The following is a 23,618-nucleotide window of genomic DNA, read 5'->3' on the forward strand; positions in this document are numbered from 1 at the left end:
CGATAAACATCATTTTATCTAACGGACTGTACTTCCCAAGTTTCTAAACACGACCGTTTAAGTGTGATTTTTATTAGTAAACGTAATAATTCATAAGTGCGTGCAGTTCAGTATAGTGCTCGTTTTGTGGCCCTGCACACCTTCCAGATATATATCTACATCATCACCAAGGCACATATTGTAAGTTATTTGATTTCTAACCTTCTGAATTACGAAAGTATTTTTATACATACCTATCTGTTAACACGTAACCTGTATTGTTACAGGTGCCTTTTTATTTAAATAATAAATACCCCTCATCGCTCTGGATCCGGCCTTTTCATTCCCATCATCCCTGTGAGGCTCCTCTACCTGCCCCCTCACACTTATCTGCTTAGATGTCATGTGTAAAAACTATACAGTTAACTAGGTAACTTGCTAACGAAAACATTTAATAATTATGCTAATGTAATTTTGTCTTTAAAAGAATGCCTAAGGTTAAAGCCATCAGATCTCACCAGATTATTTGTTTTTAAAACGTCACAACTTATGACATGTCTTTGTGAGCTCTTTATCTTTTCTAACATGCTAATCCAACCTATCTAGAAGACAATGCGTTGCGGCAGCCTACATAACAAATAACATCTAAATGATCTAAATTTAACCCCCGTGACTCACCTGAGGAGTATCACAAGCATCGCGAACAGCGCTACCAGCGCGCCTATCATAATAAAAATATTTGGCAAGTCTGCCAATGTGAGTCCCGTAGACCCCATCGCGAACTTCGCTTAACAACCAACAACACAACACTGGAAACCACCAGAAACAAAAACAGAACGCATCAGTTCCCACGCACTCCAGACTCTCTTGACCTTGCCAAACGATCTATTTTGCAAAACCAAAACGGATATTTCATGACAATTTTAACACGTCTTCAATTTAGCACAACACTGATTCTATTTTCACTACGCGACGTCTGAAATGTTTTCATGTCGTGCGTTCACAACAATAACAAAATCATTGATCGCGTTAAAGACGGCCACAGCGAAACCGAGTACCGCTGCGTTTGACACGATTTGACAGAATGGTGTGGCGTTTCGTTCGCGCTCGGACGACGGCCAGCAAAACGTGAACGGAACAAAACAACCGCGACGGATGCGTTCACATTCAAGCCGGTTGGGCTCGCGTGATCGCATTTTTGTGTTTCAATGCTATTTCGCAAGAATAATGAAATGGTAATCAGTATCACAATCGGTTAAAATTGACTCATTTTTATCATTACATACGTTACACACGATAGTTATACCTACCTACTGATCTTTATACTGTGCTAGTTGAACTCTCAACTAGAACTTGGTGTAACTGGGGCTCTATTACTTTCCAAAGTTTATATATACTATACAGGGTGTATTCAAAGTCAAAGTCAAAATATACTTTATTCATGTAGGCCTAGGAACAAGCACTTACCAATAGTTATAAGGTACTTATTCTGTTAATCTAATTATCAGAGCAATTTATTACTAAACAACCATATTTTTTTATGATTTAAATATAGATATCAATACAAAATCGATATACAAAATTATATATACCTAATTCATTTCCATTCCACACACTTAACATTTTATCAACAAAGCATTCCGTTTCTTAAAGTTTTCGCTAAGTTCCAGTATAACGATGACCTAATAAACTTATTTATAGCTTAATTACATTTCAGGTTCTTGGTATTTTATCAACCTTCCCCTATTGATAGCGTGCAAAACGTACGTAGATGTAAACTGCGGAATAGTGCGGAAGTTAGGTACTATTGCTAACTTTAGCACGACCTTGGGTACCTACCGACCGGGAATAGATACAGTCACCATTCGGAATTGTTATGCCATGTAGGGTTCTTGCTAAATTGGAATTTCTATAGTTATATTGAACAACCAATTTAGGTAGGACCATGCTAGGACCCTAAATGGCACGAAAATCGCGGAGCATGATGGTAACCAATAACTTTTTCTCTCTCATAAACGACATGTACCTACCTACGGTACGTACGAGGTTTTACGAGTATTAACAATAGTTTACACGGTGTGTGAAAATGAATAATGAACAGTCGATGTACCTATGGTTTTCTATAGTTTTCTAATTAGAATCTAATTGGACAAAGCGTAAAAAATATGTACACTCTACATGGGTAATCTGTATGGAATTTATTTATTTAAACTTTATTGCACAGTAAAAATTGTACAAAAGGCGAACTTAACGCCAGAAGGCATTCTCTACCAGTTAACCATTGGGCCAAACAGGAATGGAATGTATAATATTATATAGGTATAAGGTCATGTAACTATATATACTTGATCTTGAAGAGACCAGGCAGATCTTGTCAGTAGAAAAAGGCGGCAAATTTGAAAAATGTAGGCGCGAAGGGATATCGTCCCATAGAAAATTTGAATTTCGCGCCTTTTTTTATTATTGACAAGATTTGCTTGACCAGCTATATTTTTGGCACTTTTACAGTGTCGATACCTACCTATTTACGGCCTTAACAGTACTAATCGTATTTCATAAAATTATAGGTACAAATGACCACACTGTTAACTGTACATTATGTGAACCTTATGCTTTTTGTAGTAAGGTCCACCGATGATGATGATGATGATGATGTTAGGAGTGTTGCTGTTTGTCAGTAAGCCCAGAAAAATGAGACCATTCCTAACCTACCTACGATTATTAAGTTCGTTTTGAAATGGCTAAGGCTGGCTAAGGTCATGAAAGTATTTAATATAGACCAGGAGCCGTCCAATAAAAATGGGCATAATTAAAAAAAAAACATTGTGATTTATATACTATCCCCACTAGCTTTTTCTTTTATTTCAATGCTTTTTCTAACCTTATCAGTCTTATTAGGTACCTAGGTACTTAATTTATACATGATTATTTCTTTTTTTGAAAAGCATTCTTAAATTCATCATTTTAGAGTCTATTTTCGGATTTACCCAACATTCTAAAACCAAAGACACTTTACGTATAAGCATGTAACTTGGAGAATGTAATGTACGGCTGCTCTGCGGCTAATTTGTACCCTACTACCGCGGTTGTCATGTACACAGCCCGACTCAAACTGTAAACAAAACCTCGATCGATATCCCTCTATACTACAACTAAAAGGCTTCAAGCTTCCACGAAGAAAACACCTCGGCGCTTAAAAAAAACATTTAAAAAAACTTTACGTAATTTGTGGTTAATTTTGGCGGGAAATGCGCACAGAGTTCGTTCGGGAACGCGAATGAGTGATACGTTGGTGTGTTCTAAGTTCAAACTGTGGAACAACGTGGCGTCCTGCATGGAGAAATGGTTCGGTGATAAGCGGCTGTGGTTATTCGGTAACAACCTGCCTTTGCTACCGAGGAGGTGAGATTTTTTTTTACTTTAATATTTTAATGTTTATGTGGGCACAAATGGTACATACCTATACATGTTTCTTATAACCAGTTTCTACATAATTCACAAACCAATACCACCACTTATTAGCCCATTAAAGAAAAACAGAATACGGGATAATTTAAGTAAACTCTCACTACGTAAATACCTACTGTGTTGCGTTGATGTGGGCTAAACAATATTTATGATGACAATAAATACTGATTTAAGATTTAAGTAGGTAGGTACCTAGGTACACTTGTGTAGGTATGTAAAATCTTTTATTTGCTGCATGATGGATAACGTGCTGATGAGAGGACTTGTGTAGGTCGTGGGTTTATTTTCAGGCTAATTATAGGTATATGTATTATGACAGGTAACACATAGCGACGTAAAAGGTAATTGTTGTAATAATTTTAAGAATTAACTATACAATTTAATTAATTTCAATAGAAGTTTGAAGTTAAAAATAACATTTGCACAGTCTGGCCTATCAAAATCGCTGCCAACATAACTTGGTCTAGCTCTAAGTAATATTACATTATACTATATTCTAAAGAGTACCTATTTTCTATTTAAAAACGAGTTATTTCAAAACCAGATAAGATTTTTGATAGTCATAATACTCATAATATTACAAAAGTGTGGCACAATTTAACCCTTTAACAGGCAAGACTGAAAAAAATCCTCAATTCAAGCTTCATCGCTAATCTATAGTACGAAAAATTCTCTATAAGAAAAACATACAAAAATATGGTGTTACAGAATGGTCTTTTTTTAGACCGTTAAAAAAAGGATAAAGGATTAATAGGTAACTATTAATTGTTTTTAAATGACCAAATGCCTTCTTTAAGTAGAAATTGATTTGATAACTTAAATGGTACTAAACTGCATGTCATTAGAAGCTTAATTAGGCAATTAATTCCATAACACTACGTGACATCAGGCATGCTAGAGTCTGGCTAGCCAAAAATTGTTGACAGATATTTCGTTGTTGTATCACCAATTGTCTATGATTTAAAAAAAAAGCTAAAAGTCAGTTGTCAATTGATGTCATTCATTCAAATTGTTTATAAATTGTTTGCGGTTTATAAGGGGTTTATTTTAAATAAAATTAATAATTTCTATACTGAGCGTGGTTCGGCAACTATTATTTAAGCTCGTAAATAATTACGACAGTGTGCGAAGTCGATGTGTAGCGTTGTATAACGAAAAACTGCAATGTTTACAACTCCTAACCAAACGTAAACAAATTTGGAGGTTGGTGCTCTATAAATATTTTGATACTTTAAGTACTAGTTCTAACATTTGCCTATTACTTTGATTAAGTAAGTGAATTTATTAATGCCTGAATCTCATAAATAGGACAAGTGTATAAAGAAACGGATAAACTAAAAGTTCTGAAAAATATCTATAAAATATTAATATTTGAACGTAAACATATGTGTTTGTCGTTGACTGTACTTTAAATTGTGGTAGAAATTATGTGAGCTGACTTTGAGTGCACGTAAACGTTTATTTAACTTATTTCATTAGGTACCTTACTTGAGCACATAATATCAAAAATATTGTCTAGTATCAAAACTATAATTCCTACTACACAAAGTGTGACCAGTCCAAGATTTTTTGAATTTCCCGCCAAATCTTTAGGTAAAATTTCAGTAGCCAGACTCTATCGTGTCGACACAAATCATTCAAAATAATCTAATTTTATTACAAATGGTTTTAGTAATTTGTTTGCATCACTATCACGGCACGCTCGCTTAAGTTATTGTCAAATTGCCTTTTTATATGTTTCAATCTTTTGTGTATGTTATATAATAATAATGTACTAACAATTATCAGTTATTTACGAAATAAATTGTGGTAGTAGAACTTCTTAAAAAACAATATTGCTGGAGTAAATAAGTTCCTTGGACCATCTTTGCCATACCTACCGATAATGCCATGCTAATGCCATAAATACCGTTTTATAGGCTTTCTCCGCCGTATGAACTAAATCCTATTTTTTTATTCGATAGACTAAAATGACATTTCATAGTATGAACATAAAATTATTTATGTTATATTATTTCATACTATGAAATGTCATTTTAGTCTACCGAATAAAAAAATTGGATTTAGTTCATCGGCGGAGAAAGCCTATAAAACGGTATTTAAAATTATAAAGTCCTTATATGTAGTGATACGTACGTATTGACGTATGTGAAAAATAATTTATTAGGATTAAATAAATAAAGATTACATACAAACGTAATGCAAGTATAGAATGACACACGATAGAACGGCCCGGGTTCGGTCTAAGGCAACCGACACTTCATTTTCTATGACAGGTGACCCGTGATCACGTGATTCTTTCTATAGAAAACAAAGTGTCGGATGCCCCGGCCCGAACCCGGGCCGTTCTAACGTGAGTCGTCATAAATAGGTGCTCATCTACAAAACATGGTAGGCACCTACCTAATAATACACATTACACATGGGTTTAGGCTCAACTCTCGGTCTATAATTTTCACCTCTTGAAAAAGATTATATTTTTTTAACTGAGTTTTTAAAAATGGGCTATGAAGGTGCTTATAAGCTTATAACTAATTACGGACCTTAATTAAGTGTTTTTTATATCGTACGGATATATTTTATTTACTAAATTGTCACTGTCCTTTAATATTTAAATGCGCAGATTAGGTTTAAACATATTTTAATAAACAGTTAAAAACATCAAGGTTTCGTTATATATGTGCAATTACTGTCTATAGTATGTCATTATTAATTACAATTTTATTTAAAAAGCAAGTGGAAATACCTAATTAGCATAACAATGCAAGATAAATTGAATTTGCCAAGCATAATAATAAGTTGTAAGATGACCGATGTTGCCCCTGGTCGTCTTCACGACGGCAGTTTCAGGGGCCCATCTAGTCAGCGGCAAGTCACCACCTGCCTCGATAACGTGTGTTAGCATTGTTATGGCAGGTGTCCGAACTCTTTACAATAGCCCAGTCTCATTGTCCACCCAAACTTCAATCCATAGACCGGTATACTATTCACTTTTGCTACAATAGTCCCAATGCCTGCTGAGACCGGTTCATGGGTGTCTATTGTTGCACCTGTGAACGGGTTCCAGCAGGCGTTCTACATGACATTAAAGCTCTCCAACGGGCCTCTACGTGTTGGATCTGTGTCCCCACGCAAGCCTATCAAAAAACCGGGATGATAGGCCCGTGATATCCAAGGAGTTGTAAGATGATATTTACTGGGCGTGGCCTGTAATATGAGCAAAAATTTTAACCAACATTAATGACCAACATTTGTTCAGCGACTTTTAAAAATAACTTGTGGTTTGAATTTTAATACACTTTAAAGTTTATTCTAAGACGCAATGTATTGCATATTTTGTTATGTTTAAGGCGTGACAAGCAACGTCAGTCACAATGATAATGGCGTGGCGATGGCGTCCATTGAAGATAATATTTATTTTGTATGAAAAATAGGGAGTCTAAATTCTTCATAATTTTTAAAAGTTGTTGAACAAAAGTGTCACTGTTTGAGGAGTACAATCTATGTTTTAATTATTTGCTCGTGTTTCAGGCCACACCCGGTATATATTTCATGGGATAACCACCTCATTTTGCTTGTGAAGGAAAAGGTTGAATGCTTACTGTTGCCAACGCTTTAAAAAGAATTTGAAATGTTTTTCTTCTGTGACATTTTCTGCCAAACCATTTCTATTTTATACATTTTATATTATAAGTTATAAGTAAGCCCATTTTTAGTGATGAAAATTATAAATAGCTTTCTATTTCTCTTAAATTAAATGTTTTAAATGAAGCAGAATATTGTCCAGCGGGACAGACTTATTGAATTCCATAACTATTTTCCGTTACCGGTCGTTAATTGTAGGTTATGGTGAAATTACGGAGTTTTAATGAAAGGTGACATATATCTGGCGCTAAAGGCGCCCCAAACCGTTCCTGAGGCGTACGTATTTTTCTACAGCATAGAGGTACAATAATATAGAGATGACACGGGGAGGGGCCAAACGACCGAACGAGATGCACTTATGGAAATTTCAGTAGGAGTAGCAGAGAAAGCGGTATTATTGCTTGTCCTTGTCACAGTCTCACTTTTTGTTTGTATTGTTCCCCACCAAACATTTAGTATGGTTTATGGTGGGCAACAAATAACCCGACCGAATTACGTTGGTTGGTTTTGGTATATTATCAGGAATGTTAAAACGTGTTTTTAATATTGTCGCTTTGCGTATGTTTTGTCCCTCACGTAGGCACACGTATTGCTCATCTATGTAATACTAGGTCTATGTTCTACAGCTACAGCAGAGAGTAGAAATTAAAAAGTAGCAACACTAGTGTCGTCCCTTTCAAATCAATTAAAGAGAACGGGACGACACTACAGTGTTGCTACTTTTTAATTTCTACTCTTTTTTTGCCAGGCTGTAAACCAGTTTCACCAGTTCAGTTCTGAGGGCCTACCGCGAACCACGTTCGACGTGTTGCCTCTCTGTCGCACTTGTAAAGTACGTAAGTGTGTCAGGGAAGCACACTTCGAACGTGGTTCTGCTGAGAGCTTGTAAAACCCTCTGCAGATACCACTGGGCTGCCAAGCTACCATAGAAGCAACACATCCCAAAGGGGATCTAATTAATAGGAAGATGGATCCTACCGACTGCGCCAAATGCTATGTATGTCGATATGATTTCAAAGGCGGTTTATTCAAAACTAAAACAGTGGTCAAGTGCGAGAAGCATACCATATTTATTAAAACTCTGATTTAAACTTTCACGATTTTTAAACATTATTAAATTGCACAACAGGACTTAATCGCGTATTTAAGTTTTAAGATTTACCTCCGACGTTTTCGAAGACGGCGTTGTCCCCGTGGTCTCGGAGAAAACTGACTAAAGTTGACATTAAGATCGCGCGCGCAGACATTAAGTTGATGCGGAACTTATTAGCTATGCCTACCTACATGTAGTATTAACGATACACTCCACGCTATATACACCGTGTTTTTTTTTGATTTCCGTTAATTTCAAGGGTGCATTCCTGAGCTTAAATCAAGTAACTTTCACAAAGACACCGATGTTCTAATTAAGTCCACTTCGGAGATAATCAATAATTTATTTTGTTCCTATAATGCCTCTACAAGCGTCTACACTTGCCTTAGGGCCGGTTTACATATTGATTAGTGTTTAGAATGAGTTCATACATTTGCTACTAAACTTAAATACAACCTCGGTCGACTGATGTATGAAATGACATTCATATGTCACAGCTTTCAATTGTTTGGTTGAGTTAAATGTAATGCCCGTGTTACAACAACGCTAGAGTCTGTGCGGAAAGAGAAGAGTCGTGGGATTTGAGGGCGCGCCAGTGCTATTTTATGGTTTTTGCTATGCTGACAACACTGGTCACGTGATTATAATACGACACTAAAGGTCATGATACTTGAATCCCTTTTGTTCCGGTTTTTTACCACGGCTTACTAAACGGAGCCTGGTGGTGGTGTCGGCTCGTCAACTCAATCCTCTGATTTAGCGCATGCACTAGTTTTCTTTTTAAAACACACTTGTTTTTATGTCTCAGATACTAAAAAGTGACAGTGCGTTTGACAAAACTGCTAAAACTAGTTAAGAATCCAATACAACTGTAATTTTAGTACCAAACAAGATAGAGTCTCATTTATTAAATTAAATTAAATTAAATAATTATTTATTTCAGAAATTAAATTTCCATAATATATTAGTAGCTTATTATTATTACTCTTAACCTATGTTAGTGACTACCTATGTTATGTACTTTATTTAGATTTAATAGACATGTAGGCTACTCCAGTACTCCCAGAAAGCGCCATCAATCCTGTCTGCTACAGTGGCTAGGAGACTGTTGGCGCTGCCGCGTACGCGCCGCACCAGCGACGCCACCCGCTTGCGCATGATGGCGTGGAAGCCGTCGGTGCGCGCCTCCGCGAACATACCGCTAGCGCTGCAATAGCGCGGCAGCCCCAACAGCATCCTAAAAGCGTTATTATATTGGACGCGTAGGGCGCTGTAAGTTTTTTGAGTAAAGTTGATCCATAGGCTGCAGGTGTAAAATGACTGGCAGTACGCCTTAAAAAGGGTGATTTTAACGTTGCTAGTACACCTTGCGAACCTACGAATCAACATATTACTTCTTACTGCCAGCGCCCTACGCTCCCTTTCCACGTCTACGTCATCTTTTAGCGATGCGGTTACCCAGTGTCCCAAGTACTTAAATTCTCTTACTACTTTAAGAGGAGTGCCATTCAGTCTCACTGGAGGTAACATTTGGTCGTCTAATTGGACTGTTCTTCCCCTGAAAACCAGCAGCTCGCTTTTAGAGACATTGTACTTGAGACCCTGGGCCTCCGCATACCGCTCACAAACACCTACTAGTGTCCTAAGGGCGTCGATCGATGGGCTCAGCAACACCATGTCGTCCGCGTAACTGATGTTATTTACGAACGTTCCATTTATTGAACATCCGACCATAGTGTTGCTGAGCTCCTCGATCAGCCGATTGACATATAGGCTGAAGAGTCTGGGCGACGTAAGCCCCCCCTGCCTGACCCCGCACTCCAACCTATACTCATCGGATAGCGAGCCCGCCCACTTAACGACATTAGTTTGGTGGCCGTACCAAAACCTGAACAGTTCCACCAATTCCCCGGGTAAAGACGTCTCCTCGTACAGTTTCTGCCAAAGTCTGTTATAGGACACCAGATCGAAGGCTTTTGAGAGATCAAGAAAACACGCAAAAACTGGTGTTTTCCTGTCTGAGTAATATCGGACCGTGTGCTTAAGACAAAGGACTGCCGTCTCGGTGGATAAGCCCGGCCGAAATCCAAATTGTGCGTCATGAAGCACCGTGTGCTTTTCCAACTGTTTGTCAAGCACACTGTCCAACACCTTTGCTACAATCGTAGCCAACGAAATGGGCCTATAATTTTTAATGTCCGAGGTGTCTCCTGTACGGTTTTTGATAATTGGTACTACCACGGTTCTCATCATGTCGCTCGGTATATAAGTATGGCTGACACAGAAGCTGAAGAACATGGCGAGTACTCTAGGTAAGTGTACCCCTGCATGCTGCAGGTGCTCAATGCTAAGGGAGTCGTGTCCTGGTGACTTTCCTCGCGTCATGTTCTTCACCACCGATGCCACCTCCTTAGCTGTGATTCTCACCAGCGGCCCCGAAGGCACACACCTCGTTGGAGGTGAGCCCCCGCAGGGCCCCAAGGGAGACTCAACCTTGAAGTGCTTCTGAAACAAATCAGCTATCTCCTTAGGCTCGCTAACACCCTCTACACTCACAGGGAGGCCCGCCCTCGGTCTCAATTTATTGGTTTGCTTCCAGAAATTTTTAAAATTTTTATTAGAATGGTGTGTAGCTAAAATGTCCATTTTAATTTGCTCTGCATTGTTCTGACACCATTTTAATTTGTCCTTGAAAGCTTTCCGAGATGCAATCATGTTCATATAGGCAACCCCGGCCCTTGGCTTTCCACACATGACCCAATTTTGAAACCCAAGCCGAGCCTCCGCATGAGCTTGACGTACATGTTTGTTCCACCCTACCACATGACGCTTCTTACTCGATCCCTTGTCAATATAACTATAACTAGCGGCATTCCCGAGAGTATTAATAATATTCGCGTACAAGTTGTCAATATATAACCTATGCTCAGTATTATTACATTTTATGTCACTACATTCGGTAAATTCAATTGGAAAATCGATATATTTAAATTTTTCATTGCAATAATTCTCATATAATGTCAATTGTGCAGCGTCACGCTCTCCCCAAATAATCCTGTTACATACTTTATTATTATTCATATTATTATTTCTAATTAAATTTAAATTACAAACTAATTCTAACGGATGATGGTCCGACCAGTACACGTCATAATGTATTTTTACACTACGTATAATTTTCCGTGCCGCTTCAGATACTACACAGTGGTCCAACCAGCTTTTAGAGCCATTAATGTCACTAACATATGTGTATGTATCCGAGTTCACTCCTAGAATGTCTATGTCCGCACACTGCCATCTAGCCTCCGCACAAAAGTCTAATAACTCCTTACCGAATCGTCTGCCCGGGTGAGCGTTGAAGTCCCCTAATATGAAGACGGAGTCTACCTGGCACTCTTCCACTATTGCAGCCATTTCACCAAGGCATTCCGTAAATTCGGTAAGAGTCTCCGCTGAATCGACGGGCATGTACACAGAGAACACTAAGAGCGCGCGATCTGATAACACTATCTTTACCGCAACAAGCCGCGCGCTTTTACAATGCACAGTCGAAACCGATGTAAATAAACATTTGCGCCACAACAACGCCACCCCGCCGTACGGCCTACCGCGTAAGATTCCAGCTCCCGTATCAACCGCTGATTTCCCGGTGAACTCGAAATCTTCGTCAATGCTACCTAAAAACGGGATATCCTCGGGTAGCAGCCAGTGTTCCTGTATGGCTACTAGGTCAGCTGAGCGGCATAACTGCCTTACACATTCAACCGAACGGGTGATTGACCTACAATTAAAGCTTATTATTTTAATGTTATCCTTTCCTCTATTAAGACTTTGATCCATTAAAATTATTACTATTATTTATCTTGTCATGCGCCTTTCCAGTAATATTGTTGTGTTCATAAACATTTCTATTGAAATAAACAAAACGTCGAAACCGTATTCCCTCTGGCCACAAACGATCGTCCAAGAACAATGATAATTTGGTGTGTGGTACAAAGATTTTATACGCGTCATAGCGGTTTTGTTTTTGAGTATTTATTTTCTTCAGGTCAACAACCACGCCAGTCTCTTCTCGGATATATTCGATAATATCATTGCCTGTGGTTTGCTTGTCAACTTTATTTATAAATAATGGTACGCTTCTTTCCACGGCTTTAAACTTTCCATTTAGCTTAATCGCCGCTTTCCCTTCGGATACTATTAAACGACTTTTTCTCGATTTTTTTACTACTTTTGTCCAATCCTCCTTAGACGTAAATTCTTTTTCCTCGATATTCTCAGGGTTGAAAATTTCCGCCTCCGCTGGTAACTTGGGCCATACACCATCTGCAGGTGCAGATTCTAGTTCCTTCTCGCGCACAGTTTGCACGAGCGCGTCATCGTTTGTTGCCGTCTCTTTTTTTCTGCTCACATTAGATTGCCGCTCAGGTGTATGCGACGTCCGTTGGAGTGAAGGAGATAGCATTCTACTTGTTGATGCGTCGGGCTCGCACTTATCAGCTGCGTGATTGTTGCTGTTCGGAGTGCTGCTACTACCCACCGAAACGTTATCCGTAAAAGGGGGTAGACCGTATGGACCACTATTTAAATAAAAGCTATCCTTTATACCGCCACCGCCCCGTTTTCGATTGATATTCAAATCGTAGGTGTTTACAAGTGAGGCTTGCTTTAAATTAACCAACTCGTTTCTAACGTCGTTTAGCTGCTGTTCTGTTGCATAGGTGTTCTTTATACTACTAATCTCGTTTTTGAGTATTATAATGTCTTTTAGTAGTCTAGTACAATTTATGTACTGCCTAATCTGTGCAGTCCAACAGTTATTAAAACCGGGTAGATCGGGTAGAAATTGGGCAATAGAACTGTAATTTTATCTGGGATATATTTCACCCATTGTAAACTTGACTTGTAATGTATGTGTACATTATTAATAATAAATATGAATATGAATAAAAATAGTGCATAAGTAGGTTGGCCTTAAATATTGGGATATGTCCGGTTCTCTCATCTCACGATATTTTACTTCGCCGAAAAGTCTGTATAATATGATTATAATATTTTACTGCTAAATATGAAATATAATTTAGTAACTAACAGAACCTACAAATAAAGAAATATTTTATTATAAAAAGTTTTATTTAGAACCTAGTAAACGAACTTACAAATAAAGAAATATTTTATTAGAAAAAGTTTTATTCTTTGTAATCGAAGTCTAAATTAAAATATTCAATCACTTATGTTTGAGCCAGCTTCAGAACAACCAGGGACACTCATAGAACTATCTTCATCTGAACTGGATGTGCTTGAATCCGGCACGTAGATTACGAATTCTTGCATATCACCTACTTAGCGGTCTTTTATTCGAGATACCGTAGGTACTTTTACACAATCCTGAAAAAGAAATTACATATAAATATGCATAAAATGGCAAGTATCAAGACTATTTGTCAGTTATTTTAAAAATCATGAATGACTTGCATATTTATGAAAATTAATATATTTTGAATGAATATACTTACCGATTATGTACCGGAGACAAGTTACTTAGGGTGCTTATTAAATAGGTAATTATTTAATTTTATAAACAACATCAATACCCGCGAATAGCGGAAACACGTTCTGCGACTTTTTGTAAGTCGATAGTCGGCTTTTAGCCGTTTTCTTCCCGCTGACAAAACCGAACAATGTTAAATATAATTTTCCTTGTGGTTTTATGTACGGTTTTATCGTGTTTAGAAAATATTTTATACATAAAACTTGCGGTTTTCGTTAATAAAAATATACAATGACAAAAGTTTGTTTTCTCAAAAATGGACGTCAAAGTCGACTTTGCCGTGTAAAAAATAGGTCGCGAAGCGCGGAGTTTATGGTCAGTCAAAAATTAAAAAGTTAAAAACATTGCAGTCTCGATTTTAGGACTGCAATGTTGCATACAAATTCCATTATTTGTCGAGTTCCAAACTTTTTAAAAGTTGAAATGGCCATATCAAATGAAGGCACAGGCCCATTAAACAGCCAAACAGATGATTAGTACCGCGACTATTTAGCTGTCTCAAATAGGTTGGCGTATTTACGGCAGAAAAATACACTTCTATTTTTTTATTAAAAAAAATAAAAAGGCGGCAAGGGCTTTGTTCTGTGAAAATATATACGTAAGAGTGTTGCTTTTGTAAAATATTTATATGATATTTATATTTCTTGCACCATTTTTGAGAAAAGCACTATATATGACTCGGCTGGAAGTCTACTTGCTGGCTTCGGATTCAATTAAACGGACTCCCAAGGTCGTCCGTTTAAAACGAATCCTCAGCCTGCAAGTAGCTACTTCCGAGCCTCGACAATAATGTACTATTACTTTTTACAAGACAGGTGTCAAAGGTTTGATTGCCATATAAAATGTAAAATGTTAGTTCCCGTTTCTGCCACGACTCTTCTCTTTCCGCACAGACTCTATATGCTACATTTAATTACTTTTTAAAGAAAAAAAATCCAAAAAAAAAAAAACAAAAAAAAATTTTGTTTCGAAAATTAACTATGCCATTTAGTTCTCTTAAACGTACTTAAGTATCCCCATACCCCGAAGTTAACGGAATTAAATAAAAACACGGTGTATATATATATCTCGTCTTTACAGATCGCGCGCCAGCAGCCGGGCGATGGAGCGATACGAGAAGCTGGCTAAACTCGGCGAGGGCTCGTACGGTCTGGTGTACAAATGTCGCAACAGGGACACAGGCGAGGTGGTCGCAGTCAAGAAATTTGTAGAGAACGAAGACGATCCCCTTATCCGAAAGATCGCGCTACGGGAAATACGGATGCTTAAGGTGAGAAATGTTAGCTAAACTCTGCAACTTATGGCCTGGTGTATAAATGTCGCAACAGGCACTTACGAGGTGGTCGCGGTCAAGAAACTTGTAAAGAATGATAATGATCCACTCATCCATAAGATAGCGCTTCGGGATATACGGATGCTTAAGGTGAGAAATGTTAGCTAAGCTCGGCAACTTACGGCCTGGTGTACAAATGTCGCAACAGGGACACAGGCGAGGTGGTCGCGGTCAAAAAAATTGTGGAGAACAAAGATGATCCCCTTATCCGAAAGATCGCGCTACGGGAAATACGGATGCTTAAGGTGAGAAATGTTAGCTAAACTCTGCAACTTATGGCCTGGTGTATAAATGTCGCATCAGGCACTTACGAGGTGGTCGCGGTCAAGAAACTTGTAAAGAATGATAATGATCCACTCATCCATAAGATAGCGCTTCGGGATATACGGATGCTTAAGGTGAGAAATGTTAGCTAAGCTCGGCAACTTACGGCCTGGTGTACAAATGTCGCAACAGGGACACAGGCGAGGTGGTCGCGGTCAAAAAAATTGTGGAGAACAAAGATGATCCCCTTATCCGAAAGATCGCGCTACGGGAAATACGGATGCTTAAGGTGAGAAACGTTAGCTAAACTCTGCAACTTACGGCCTGGTGTATAAATGTCGCAACAGGCACTTACGAGGTGGTCGCGGTCAAGAAACTTGTAAAGAATGATAATGATCCACTCATCCATAAGATAGCGCTTCGGGATATGCGGATGCTTAAGGTGAGAAATGTTAGCTAAGCTCGGCAACTTACGGCCTGTGGCCTATTTTATAAAGCTACAAGTTACAATTTACAAGCGGAAGTCTCGTTCTAAAACATAGGGTTAGAAAGAGACTTCCGCTTGTAAATTGTAACTTGTAGCTTTATAAAATGGGCCACTGGTGTACAAATGTCGCAACAGGCACTTACGAGGTGGTCGCGGTCAAGAAACTTGTAAATAATGATAATGATCCCCTTATCCGAAAGATTGCTCTTCGGGAGATACGGATGCTTAAGGTGAGAAATGTTAGCTAAACTCTGCAACTTACGGCCTGTGGCCTATTTTATAAAGCTACAAGTTACAATTTACAAGCGGAAGTCTCTTTCTAACCCTATGTGTTAGAACGAGACTTCCGCTTGTAAATTGTAACTTGTAGCTTTATAAAATAGGCCACTGGTGTATAAATGTCGCAACAGGCACTTACGAGGTGGTCGCGGTCAAGAAACTTGTAAAGAATGATAATGATCCACTCATCCACAAGATAGCGCTTCGGGTATATGGACGCTTAAGGTAGGAAATATTAGCTAAACTCGGCGAGGGCTCGTAGCCTCGTACGGTCTGGTGTACAAGTTTCACAACAGGGACACAGGCGAGGTGGTGGTGGTGGTGGAAAAATGTCGCAGTCTCAGTCAAGAAAATCCTTTTTCCACATTTCTTTTGATACCTATATTGAAATGAGATTGACAAAGATGCAAACACACGAAATCGGATTTTGAAGTTTCTATCGTAGGCATGGTAAACAGTAGGTAAAAAGGTAAAGGTAATTAATAATTTAAGGAAATAAATTATGTGTCTAAGTGACAAATTTAGGTTAAACCTGCCAACATGACATCCATTACTAAGCCATTATATTCGGTCAGGTGTTTCCACGTTTCCAAAAATTTATCATGAAGGTACCGTTAATAGTTCTATTTACTGCGAATAGGGTTGCCATACGTCCGGATTTGTCCGGACATGTCCGGATTTTTGACCCTTTGTCCGGATTGCGGCCGGACTTGGCATGTCTCCGGATTTTTAAGAATGACCTTATAAAATCAAAATGCGCGGCCGGGGAGGGGGCTACCAGACCCAGGGGAAATTTTCAGTTTTTGAATTTGGAACTTTCTTAATTTTTTATAAGTAAGCGTTTAAAACTCGTATCGAACTTGTACTTTTACAAGTACGCGGGAACTTACAAGGATAAACAAAACCCTCACGATCATTTTAAAATTCTTATTTCTCATTGTTCCTATTTTTAGGGTTCCGTACCTCAAAAGGAAAAAACGGAACCCTTATAGGTTCACTCGTGCGTCTATCTGTCCGACCATTCCCCCCTCCCCCCCCCCCCCTTTATCTCTGAAAGTACTGGGCCTAAAATTTTGAAAAAAATACACAAAATATTATTTTACCTATAGATGACAGGAAAACCTATTAGAAATGTGCAGTCAAGCGTGAGTCGGACTTATGTACGGAACCCTTAGAACGCGAGTCCGACTCGCACTTGACCGGTTTTTTACAAGAATGCTACACGTGAGCATGCATGTGAACATGAGTTTGAAGAGCGAGTCAATATTTAAAAATATTTTAGGTTACCTTATGTTTTCCTTTGTTCATTATGTCTCGGTTTACATTTGCAAGTTTAACCCCCAGGTTAGCTCGTGTTTTGTGAAACGTGTCTCGGATCCAACCTCGAGACATCTTTGTGTCATAGGGAAACAGGTACCTATTTAACTTAAAATTTGTTTAGTATAAAAAACCGGACAAGTGCGAGTCGGACTCGCGCACGAAGGGTTCCGTACCATAATGCAAAAAAAGCAAAAAAATAGCAAAAAAAAAACGGTCACCCATCCAAGTACTGACCACTCCCGACGTTGCTTAACTTTGGTCAAAAATCACGTTTGTTGTATGGGAGCCCCATTTAAATCTTTATTTTATTCTGTTTTTAGTATTTGTTGTTATAGAGGCAACAGAAATACATCATCTGTGAAAATTTCAACTGTCTAGCTATCACGGTTCGTGAGATACAGCCTGGTGACAGACGGACGGACGGACGGACGGACAGCGAAGTCTTAGTAATAGGGTCCCGTTTTACCCTTTGGGTACGGAACCCTAAAAAGTAGAGGGTTAGGTCAGGTTTTTTTAGGACGAACTGTCATACAAATAGACATGTGACAGAACACGATCATGACTAGTATTTAGAGTCCGTCTCTTGTATAACCAAGAACTCTTTTTAACCGACTTCCAAATCCCAAAGGAGGAGGTTATCAATTCGGTTGTATGTTTTTTTTAACCGACTTCCAAATCCCAAAGGAGGAGGTTATCAATTCGGTTGTATGTTTTTTATTTTTATTTTTTTTATTTTTTATGTTTGTTACTCCATATCTCCGTCATTACTGGCCCGATTTTGAAAATTATTTTTTTGATTGTATGTATATGCATACAGATTGGTCCCGTTTTTGTCAAAATCCAGTTCTGATGATGGGATCCATGAGGAATCGACGGAACTCCTCAAATCTTAAAGGCATACATATGGTGATTTTTGTGTTTTTATCAACAAATCAAGCATATACATTCAAAAACCTGACATTTGATGAAGTGGAACTGCTGATGATGATCAGAACGGAACTCTTCAACGACGCATAGTTCACGTTTGGCGATTTGTCCTCTTCGTTATGTTTGTTAAGCAAGTTTAGTTTTTAAGTCACATTTCTGTCAAGCTCGAGTTCTGATGATGGGATCCATAAGGAATCGAGGGAACTCCTCAAATCTTAAAGGCATACGTATAGAATTTTTTGTATTTTCATCATAAAATCAAGCATTTACATTAAAAACTGTCGCATTTGATGAAGTGGAACTGCTGATGATGATCAGAACAGAACTCTTCAACGACGCATAGTACATGTTTGGTGATTTCGAATTTCGATTTTGACTTGGACTGGGACCCGGACTCATACCCGGATCCGGTTCGGACCCGGACTCGGACTCGGACCCGGACTCGGACCCGGACTCGGACCCGGACTCGGACCCGGACTCGGACCCGGACCCGGACCCGGACTTAGACCGGGACTCGGACCCGGACTCTGACTCAGAGACCCGGACCTTGACCCGGAAAACCACTATGATACCTAAACTAAATAAACCACTATGATTACCTACCATAAAATGTGGGTATGATGATGCCAAACCCCTCCCGCTCAAACTCCCGTACACCGCACCGCATGCGCCGTTAAGTGGGTTAGGTTAGGTTTGAACTGCGATCCTCACAGAACCGAACAAAAGTGGGTTAGGTTTGGTTAGAACTGCGAGTCTTACAGAAACGAAATGCTACTAGAAAAGTGGGTTTGATTAGGTTCGAACTGCGATCCTCACAGAACCGAACTGCTATCAGAGAAGTGGGTTAGGTTAGGCTAGATAACTACGACCCTTACGGAAACGAAATGCTACTAGAAACTACTGCTTTTACCTCCTTTTCTACATAGTGCACCATCTACCATAATCTTTCACCGGGCCCCATAGAAGTCGGTTTTTTTTTCTTAAAAATTATTATTTATTATTTTTATTTTTATTTTTTTTATTTTTTTTTTATTTTTTATGTTTGTTACTCCATATCTCCGTCATTACTGGACCAATTTTGAAAAATATTTTTTTGATTGTATGTATATGCATACAGATTGGTCCCGTTTTTGTCAAAATCCAGTTCTGATGATGGGATCCATGAGGAATCGACGGAACCCCTCAAATCTTAAAGGCATACATATGGTGATTTTTGTGTTTTTATCAACAAATCAAGCATATACATTCAAAAACGTGACATTTGATGAAGTGGAACTGCTGATGATGATCAGAACGGAACTCTTCAACGACACATAGTTCACCTTTGGCGATTTGTCCTCTTCGTTATGTTTGTTAAGCAAGTTAAGTTTTTAAGCCACAATTTTATCAAGCTTGAGTTCTGATGATGGGATCCATGAGAAATCGAGGGAACTCCTCAAATTTTAAAGGCATACGTATAGAGATTTTTGTATTTTCATCAGAAAATCAAGCATTTTTATTAAAAACTGTCGCATTTGATGAAGTGGAACTGCTGATGATGATCAGAACGGAACTCTTCAACGACGCATAGTTCACGTTTGGCGATTTGTCCTCTTCGTTATGTTTGTTAAGCAAGTTTAGTTTTTAAGCCACATTTCTGTCAAGCTCGAGTTCTGATGATGGGATCCATAAGGAATCGAGGGAACTCCTCAAATCTTAAAGGCATACGTATAGAATTTTTTGTATTTTCATCATAAAATCAAGCATTTACATTAAAAACTGTCGCATTTGATGAAGTGGAACTGCTGATGATGATCAGAACAGAACTCTTCAACGACGCATAGTACATGTTTGGTGATTTTGAATTTCGATTTTGACTTGGACTGGGACCCGGACTCATACCCGGATCCGGTTCGGACCCGGACTCGGACTCGGACTCGGACCCGAACTCGGACCCGGACTCGGACCCGGACTCGGACCCGGACTCGGATCCGGACTCGGACCCGGACTCGGACCCGGACCCGGACTTGGACCGGGACTCGGACCCGGACTCTGACTCAGAGACCCGGACCTTGACCCGGAAAACCACTATGATACCTAAACTAAATAAACCACTATGATTACCTACCATAAAATGTGGGTATGATGATGCCAAACCCCTCCCGCTCAAACTCCCGTACACCGCACCGCATGCGCCGTTAAGTGGGTTAGGTTAGGTTTGAACTGCGATCCTCACAGAACCGAACAAAAGTGGGTTAGGTTTGGTTAGAACTGCGAGTCTTACAGAAACGAAATGCTACTAGAAAAGTGGGTTTGATTAGGTTCGAACTGCGATCCTCACAGAACCGAACTGCTATCAGAGAAGTGGGTTAGGTTAGGCTAGATAACTAAGACCCTTACGGAAACGAAATGCTACTAGAAAGTAGGTACTGGTTTTACCTCCTTCTCTACATAGTGCACCATCTACCATAATCTTTCACCGGGCCCCATAGAAGTCGGTTTTTTTTCTTAAAAATTATCTAATAGTAGGTGTCTGACGGGAGAAATAGCGCCCAATATCATTTCTTTTTTTTCAATACAAATAAGACTAATACCAGGTATTAGTCCTACTTGAGGTTAAGGCTAATATCGTAGAGATCGTGACAAATTGTGACAATAGTTATATTTCATTCCTGGGAATTAAAGTAGGTCCCTAGTCCCTAGGGAGTAAACTAAAAAATAGCTTTCTTATTTACTGGCCGTGGTGTGTAAGTACATATTATGTATATGTATTATTGTTCTGTTCGACCGGGCCGGAAAGCGTCGACTTGACGCCTTCTAGCGATAGGGCAGAAAAATATTTTCCCCGTTCAAAATTTACTCTCTATAAAATATCTGATTCTAGATATCACTGTATTATTGTATCACTAATGACACTAATGATTTGAAATTTCCTATTCAACCTTGAGAAGCACTCAATCAATACAATAATATCCATTCTGTTCTGACCTGATATTAGTCACCGATACCATCGGCTTGACTCACACGCACATGAATATTGTATTCGATAATGAGTCTAATGGCCGTGTCGTATTTATTAGACAAAGGAAAGACCGTTTTTTTTTTCGGTGCGGCGCGCGCACAGCTCTTGTGAGCAAGGACCCCGCTAAGGATACGGGCGAGCCTTGCTCAATATGCATATCTGTCGCCAGTTTTCCCTAAGTCGCCTTATACGACACCCACGGGACGAGATGGGGTGGTGCTATTCTTTTCTGATGCCGGCACCACACGGCACTAGGAAAGACCGTTTACATCCACTTTTACATATAGGCAGTACCGTCTTTACCATAAGGGCACACGGGGCCCGTGTCCAGGGCCCCCTGAGGATAGGCTCAGGGGGCCCCGAAGGACAGACAGTAACAAAATATTTGATTACTCATAATTCGCTTTCTTTACATTCCAAAAGGACCCCAAATGCTTATGTGCCCAGGGGCTCCAGCATAGTTTAAGACGGCCCTACTGCATATAGGTAAGTATTTATATGCAGAGTTTACAACTTTTTTTTGTACATTTTGGGCCTATTTATTATAAACTACGTTCTGCCATAATTTCGTCTGTGTAGACACCCCTGTTGAAATCGTAAACCTTACTGCAAATAGGAACAATATCGGAACAAACAGTTGTATCCTAAGATCGTAACGAGGAAGCTTAAATAAATTCTAACATATTTGCAAAACTCATATTTGGTTTTCATTTCGTAGAACGTTCATCTTTTAATCGCTATGCAAACACATAATATGAATATGTACATAATCAGAATCAGAATCAGAAATTATTTATTTGCATTGATACAGTATGGGGATGTTACAATATGGTATTACAGATCATGTACCTAGCTTGCATGCAAGCGTGCAAATTCATCATTATAATCATAAATTTAAATAAATATAAAATGTCAAATTGAAATAATTGAAAAAATAACAAAATATTAACACAATAGGCATGTCACAATACAATTAATAACTAAATATCACTAATTTGAATATTGTTGGTATTCGAGATATGACTTTACGCTGTAAAAACAACCACGCTGTAACACAATCTTTCAATTACCAACAAAAAATCCTCAAGTCACGTGCCATCAAAAATTTGCACAATACCTACCAAGGAAAAACGTTTCGTTACACGTGTTTTTAATTAATACACAATAACAATATGACGGGACTTCCAATTATATGAGAAACAATAAACATGTCCATTTGTTACCAAAAAAATATTTAACTTTGACAGTCCTTTTGCCCTTCAGTCTCATATTTTATTTGAAATGACTTGTTAATTATTTTTATTCTGTTATTATTATGTTGTAAGAAATAAGCGTTTGTTTTGTTTTTGAATTTGGCACCTTAAATAAAATAAACATTATTTATTTAGTTGTCCTTTATAAAATAGGTTAGGTACTTTTTTACGGATTGCCTATACTCGATTTCGAAAATTATTTTATTTGTTTCTCTTTGGTCCAATTCCTTTTTGCGAAAATTATCTTTTCACATCACCAATTCGAAAAAGTGCTTTTTCTTCTCTGCTAGCAGGGATCAAAGTAACACTTTTCTGTTCTAGGACACTATTTTTAAACATTTTTGCGCATTCTTTTTTAGCTTTAATAATTTTTATCATCATAAATACCTCATAGGTGATGTGAAAAGCAGTATGTGTCACACGGTATCAAAATTATTTCGTCTTGGGCGTTAACATTTATTTGATTTAAATCTTCTCGGGGCAGAGGTGTACGGTTGGAGCCGGTAAAGGTTTATTTGACGTTCATAAGCGCATTGTAATAGGCCTACTTGAATAAACTATTTTTTAGGGTTCCGTACCCAAAGGGTAAAACGGGACCTTATTACTAAGACTTCGCTGTCCGTCCGTCCGTCCGTCCGTCCGTCCGTCTGTCACCAGGCTGTATCTCACGAACCGTGATAGCTAGACAGTTGAAATTTTCACAGATGATGTATTTCTGTTGCCGCTATAACAACAAATACTAAAAACAGAATAAAATAAAGATTTAAATGGGGCTCCCATACAACAAACGTGATTTTTGACCAAAGTTAAGCAACGTCGGGAGGGGTCAGTACTTGGATGGGTGACCGTTTTCTTTTTGCTTTTTTTTGTTTTTTTTTTGCATTATGGTACGGAACCCTTCGTGCGCGAGTCCGACTCGCACTTGCCCGGTTTTTTATCTTAACTTTACCTTTAACACTTGAATCCCTTATTACGCTCAGGATTCTACTTTAGAATCCATCGCTTCCCTTGACGGAAA

General features: G+C 38.7%; 2 protein-coding genes across 2 annotated transcripts in view; one reads left to right on the forward strand and one right to left on the reverse strand.

Moving 5' to 3' along the window:
• LOC134673411 (cell growth regulator with RING finger domain protein 1-like) overlaps window positions 1-1,231 on the reverse strand; it is a 114,937-nt gene extending 113,706 nt beyond the window's left edge. The window contains exon 1 of the mRNA XM_063531394.1: window positions 658-1,231. Coding sequence (XP_063387464.1) covers window positions 658-755 — 98 coding nt within the window. The 5' untranslated portion in view covers window positions 756-1,231. The remainder of the gene's footprint in view (window positions 1-657) is intronic.
• A 1,882-nt stretch (window positions 1,232-3,113) lies between these two features.
• Window positions 3,114-23,618, forward strand: part of LOC134673638 (cyclin-dependent kinase-like 4) — a 74,245-nt gene continuing 53,740 nt past the window's right edge. The window contains exons 1-2 of the mRNA XM_063531638.1: window positions 3,114-3,381; window positions 14,817-15,006. Coding sequence (XP_063387708.1) covers window positions 3,257-3,381; window positions 14,817-15,006 — 315 coding nt within the window. The 5' untranslated portion in view covers window positions 3,114-3,256. The remainder of the gene's footprint in view (window positions 3,382-14,816; window positions 15,007-23,618) is intronic.

The sequence above is a fragment of the Cydia fagiglandana genome, chromosome 18 (genome assembly GCF_963556715.1).
Source record: "Cydia fagiglandana chromosome 18, ilCydFagi1.1, whole genome shotgun sequence".
Lineage (NCBI taxonomy): Eukaryota > Metazoa > Arthropoda > Insecta > Lepidoptera > Tortricidae > Cydia > Cydia fagiglandana.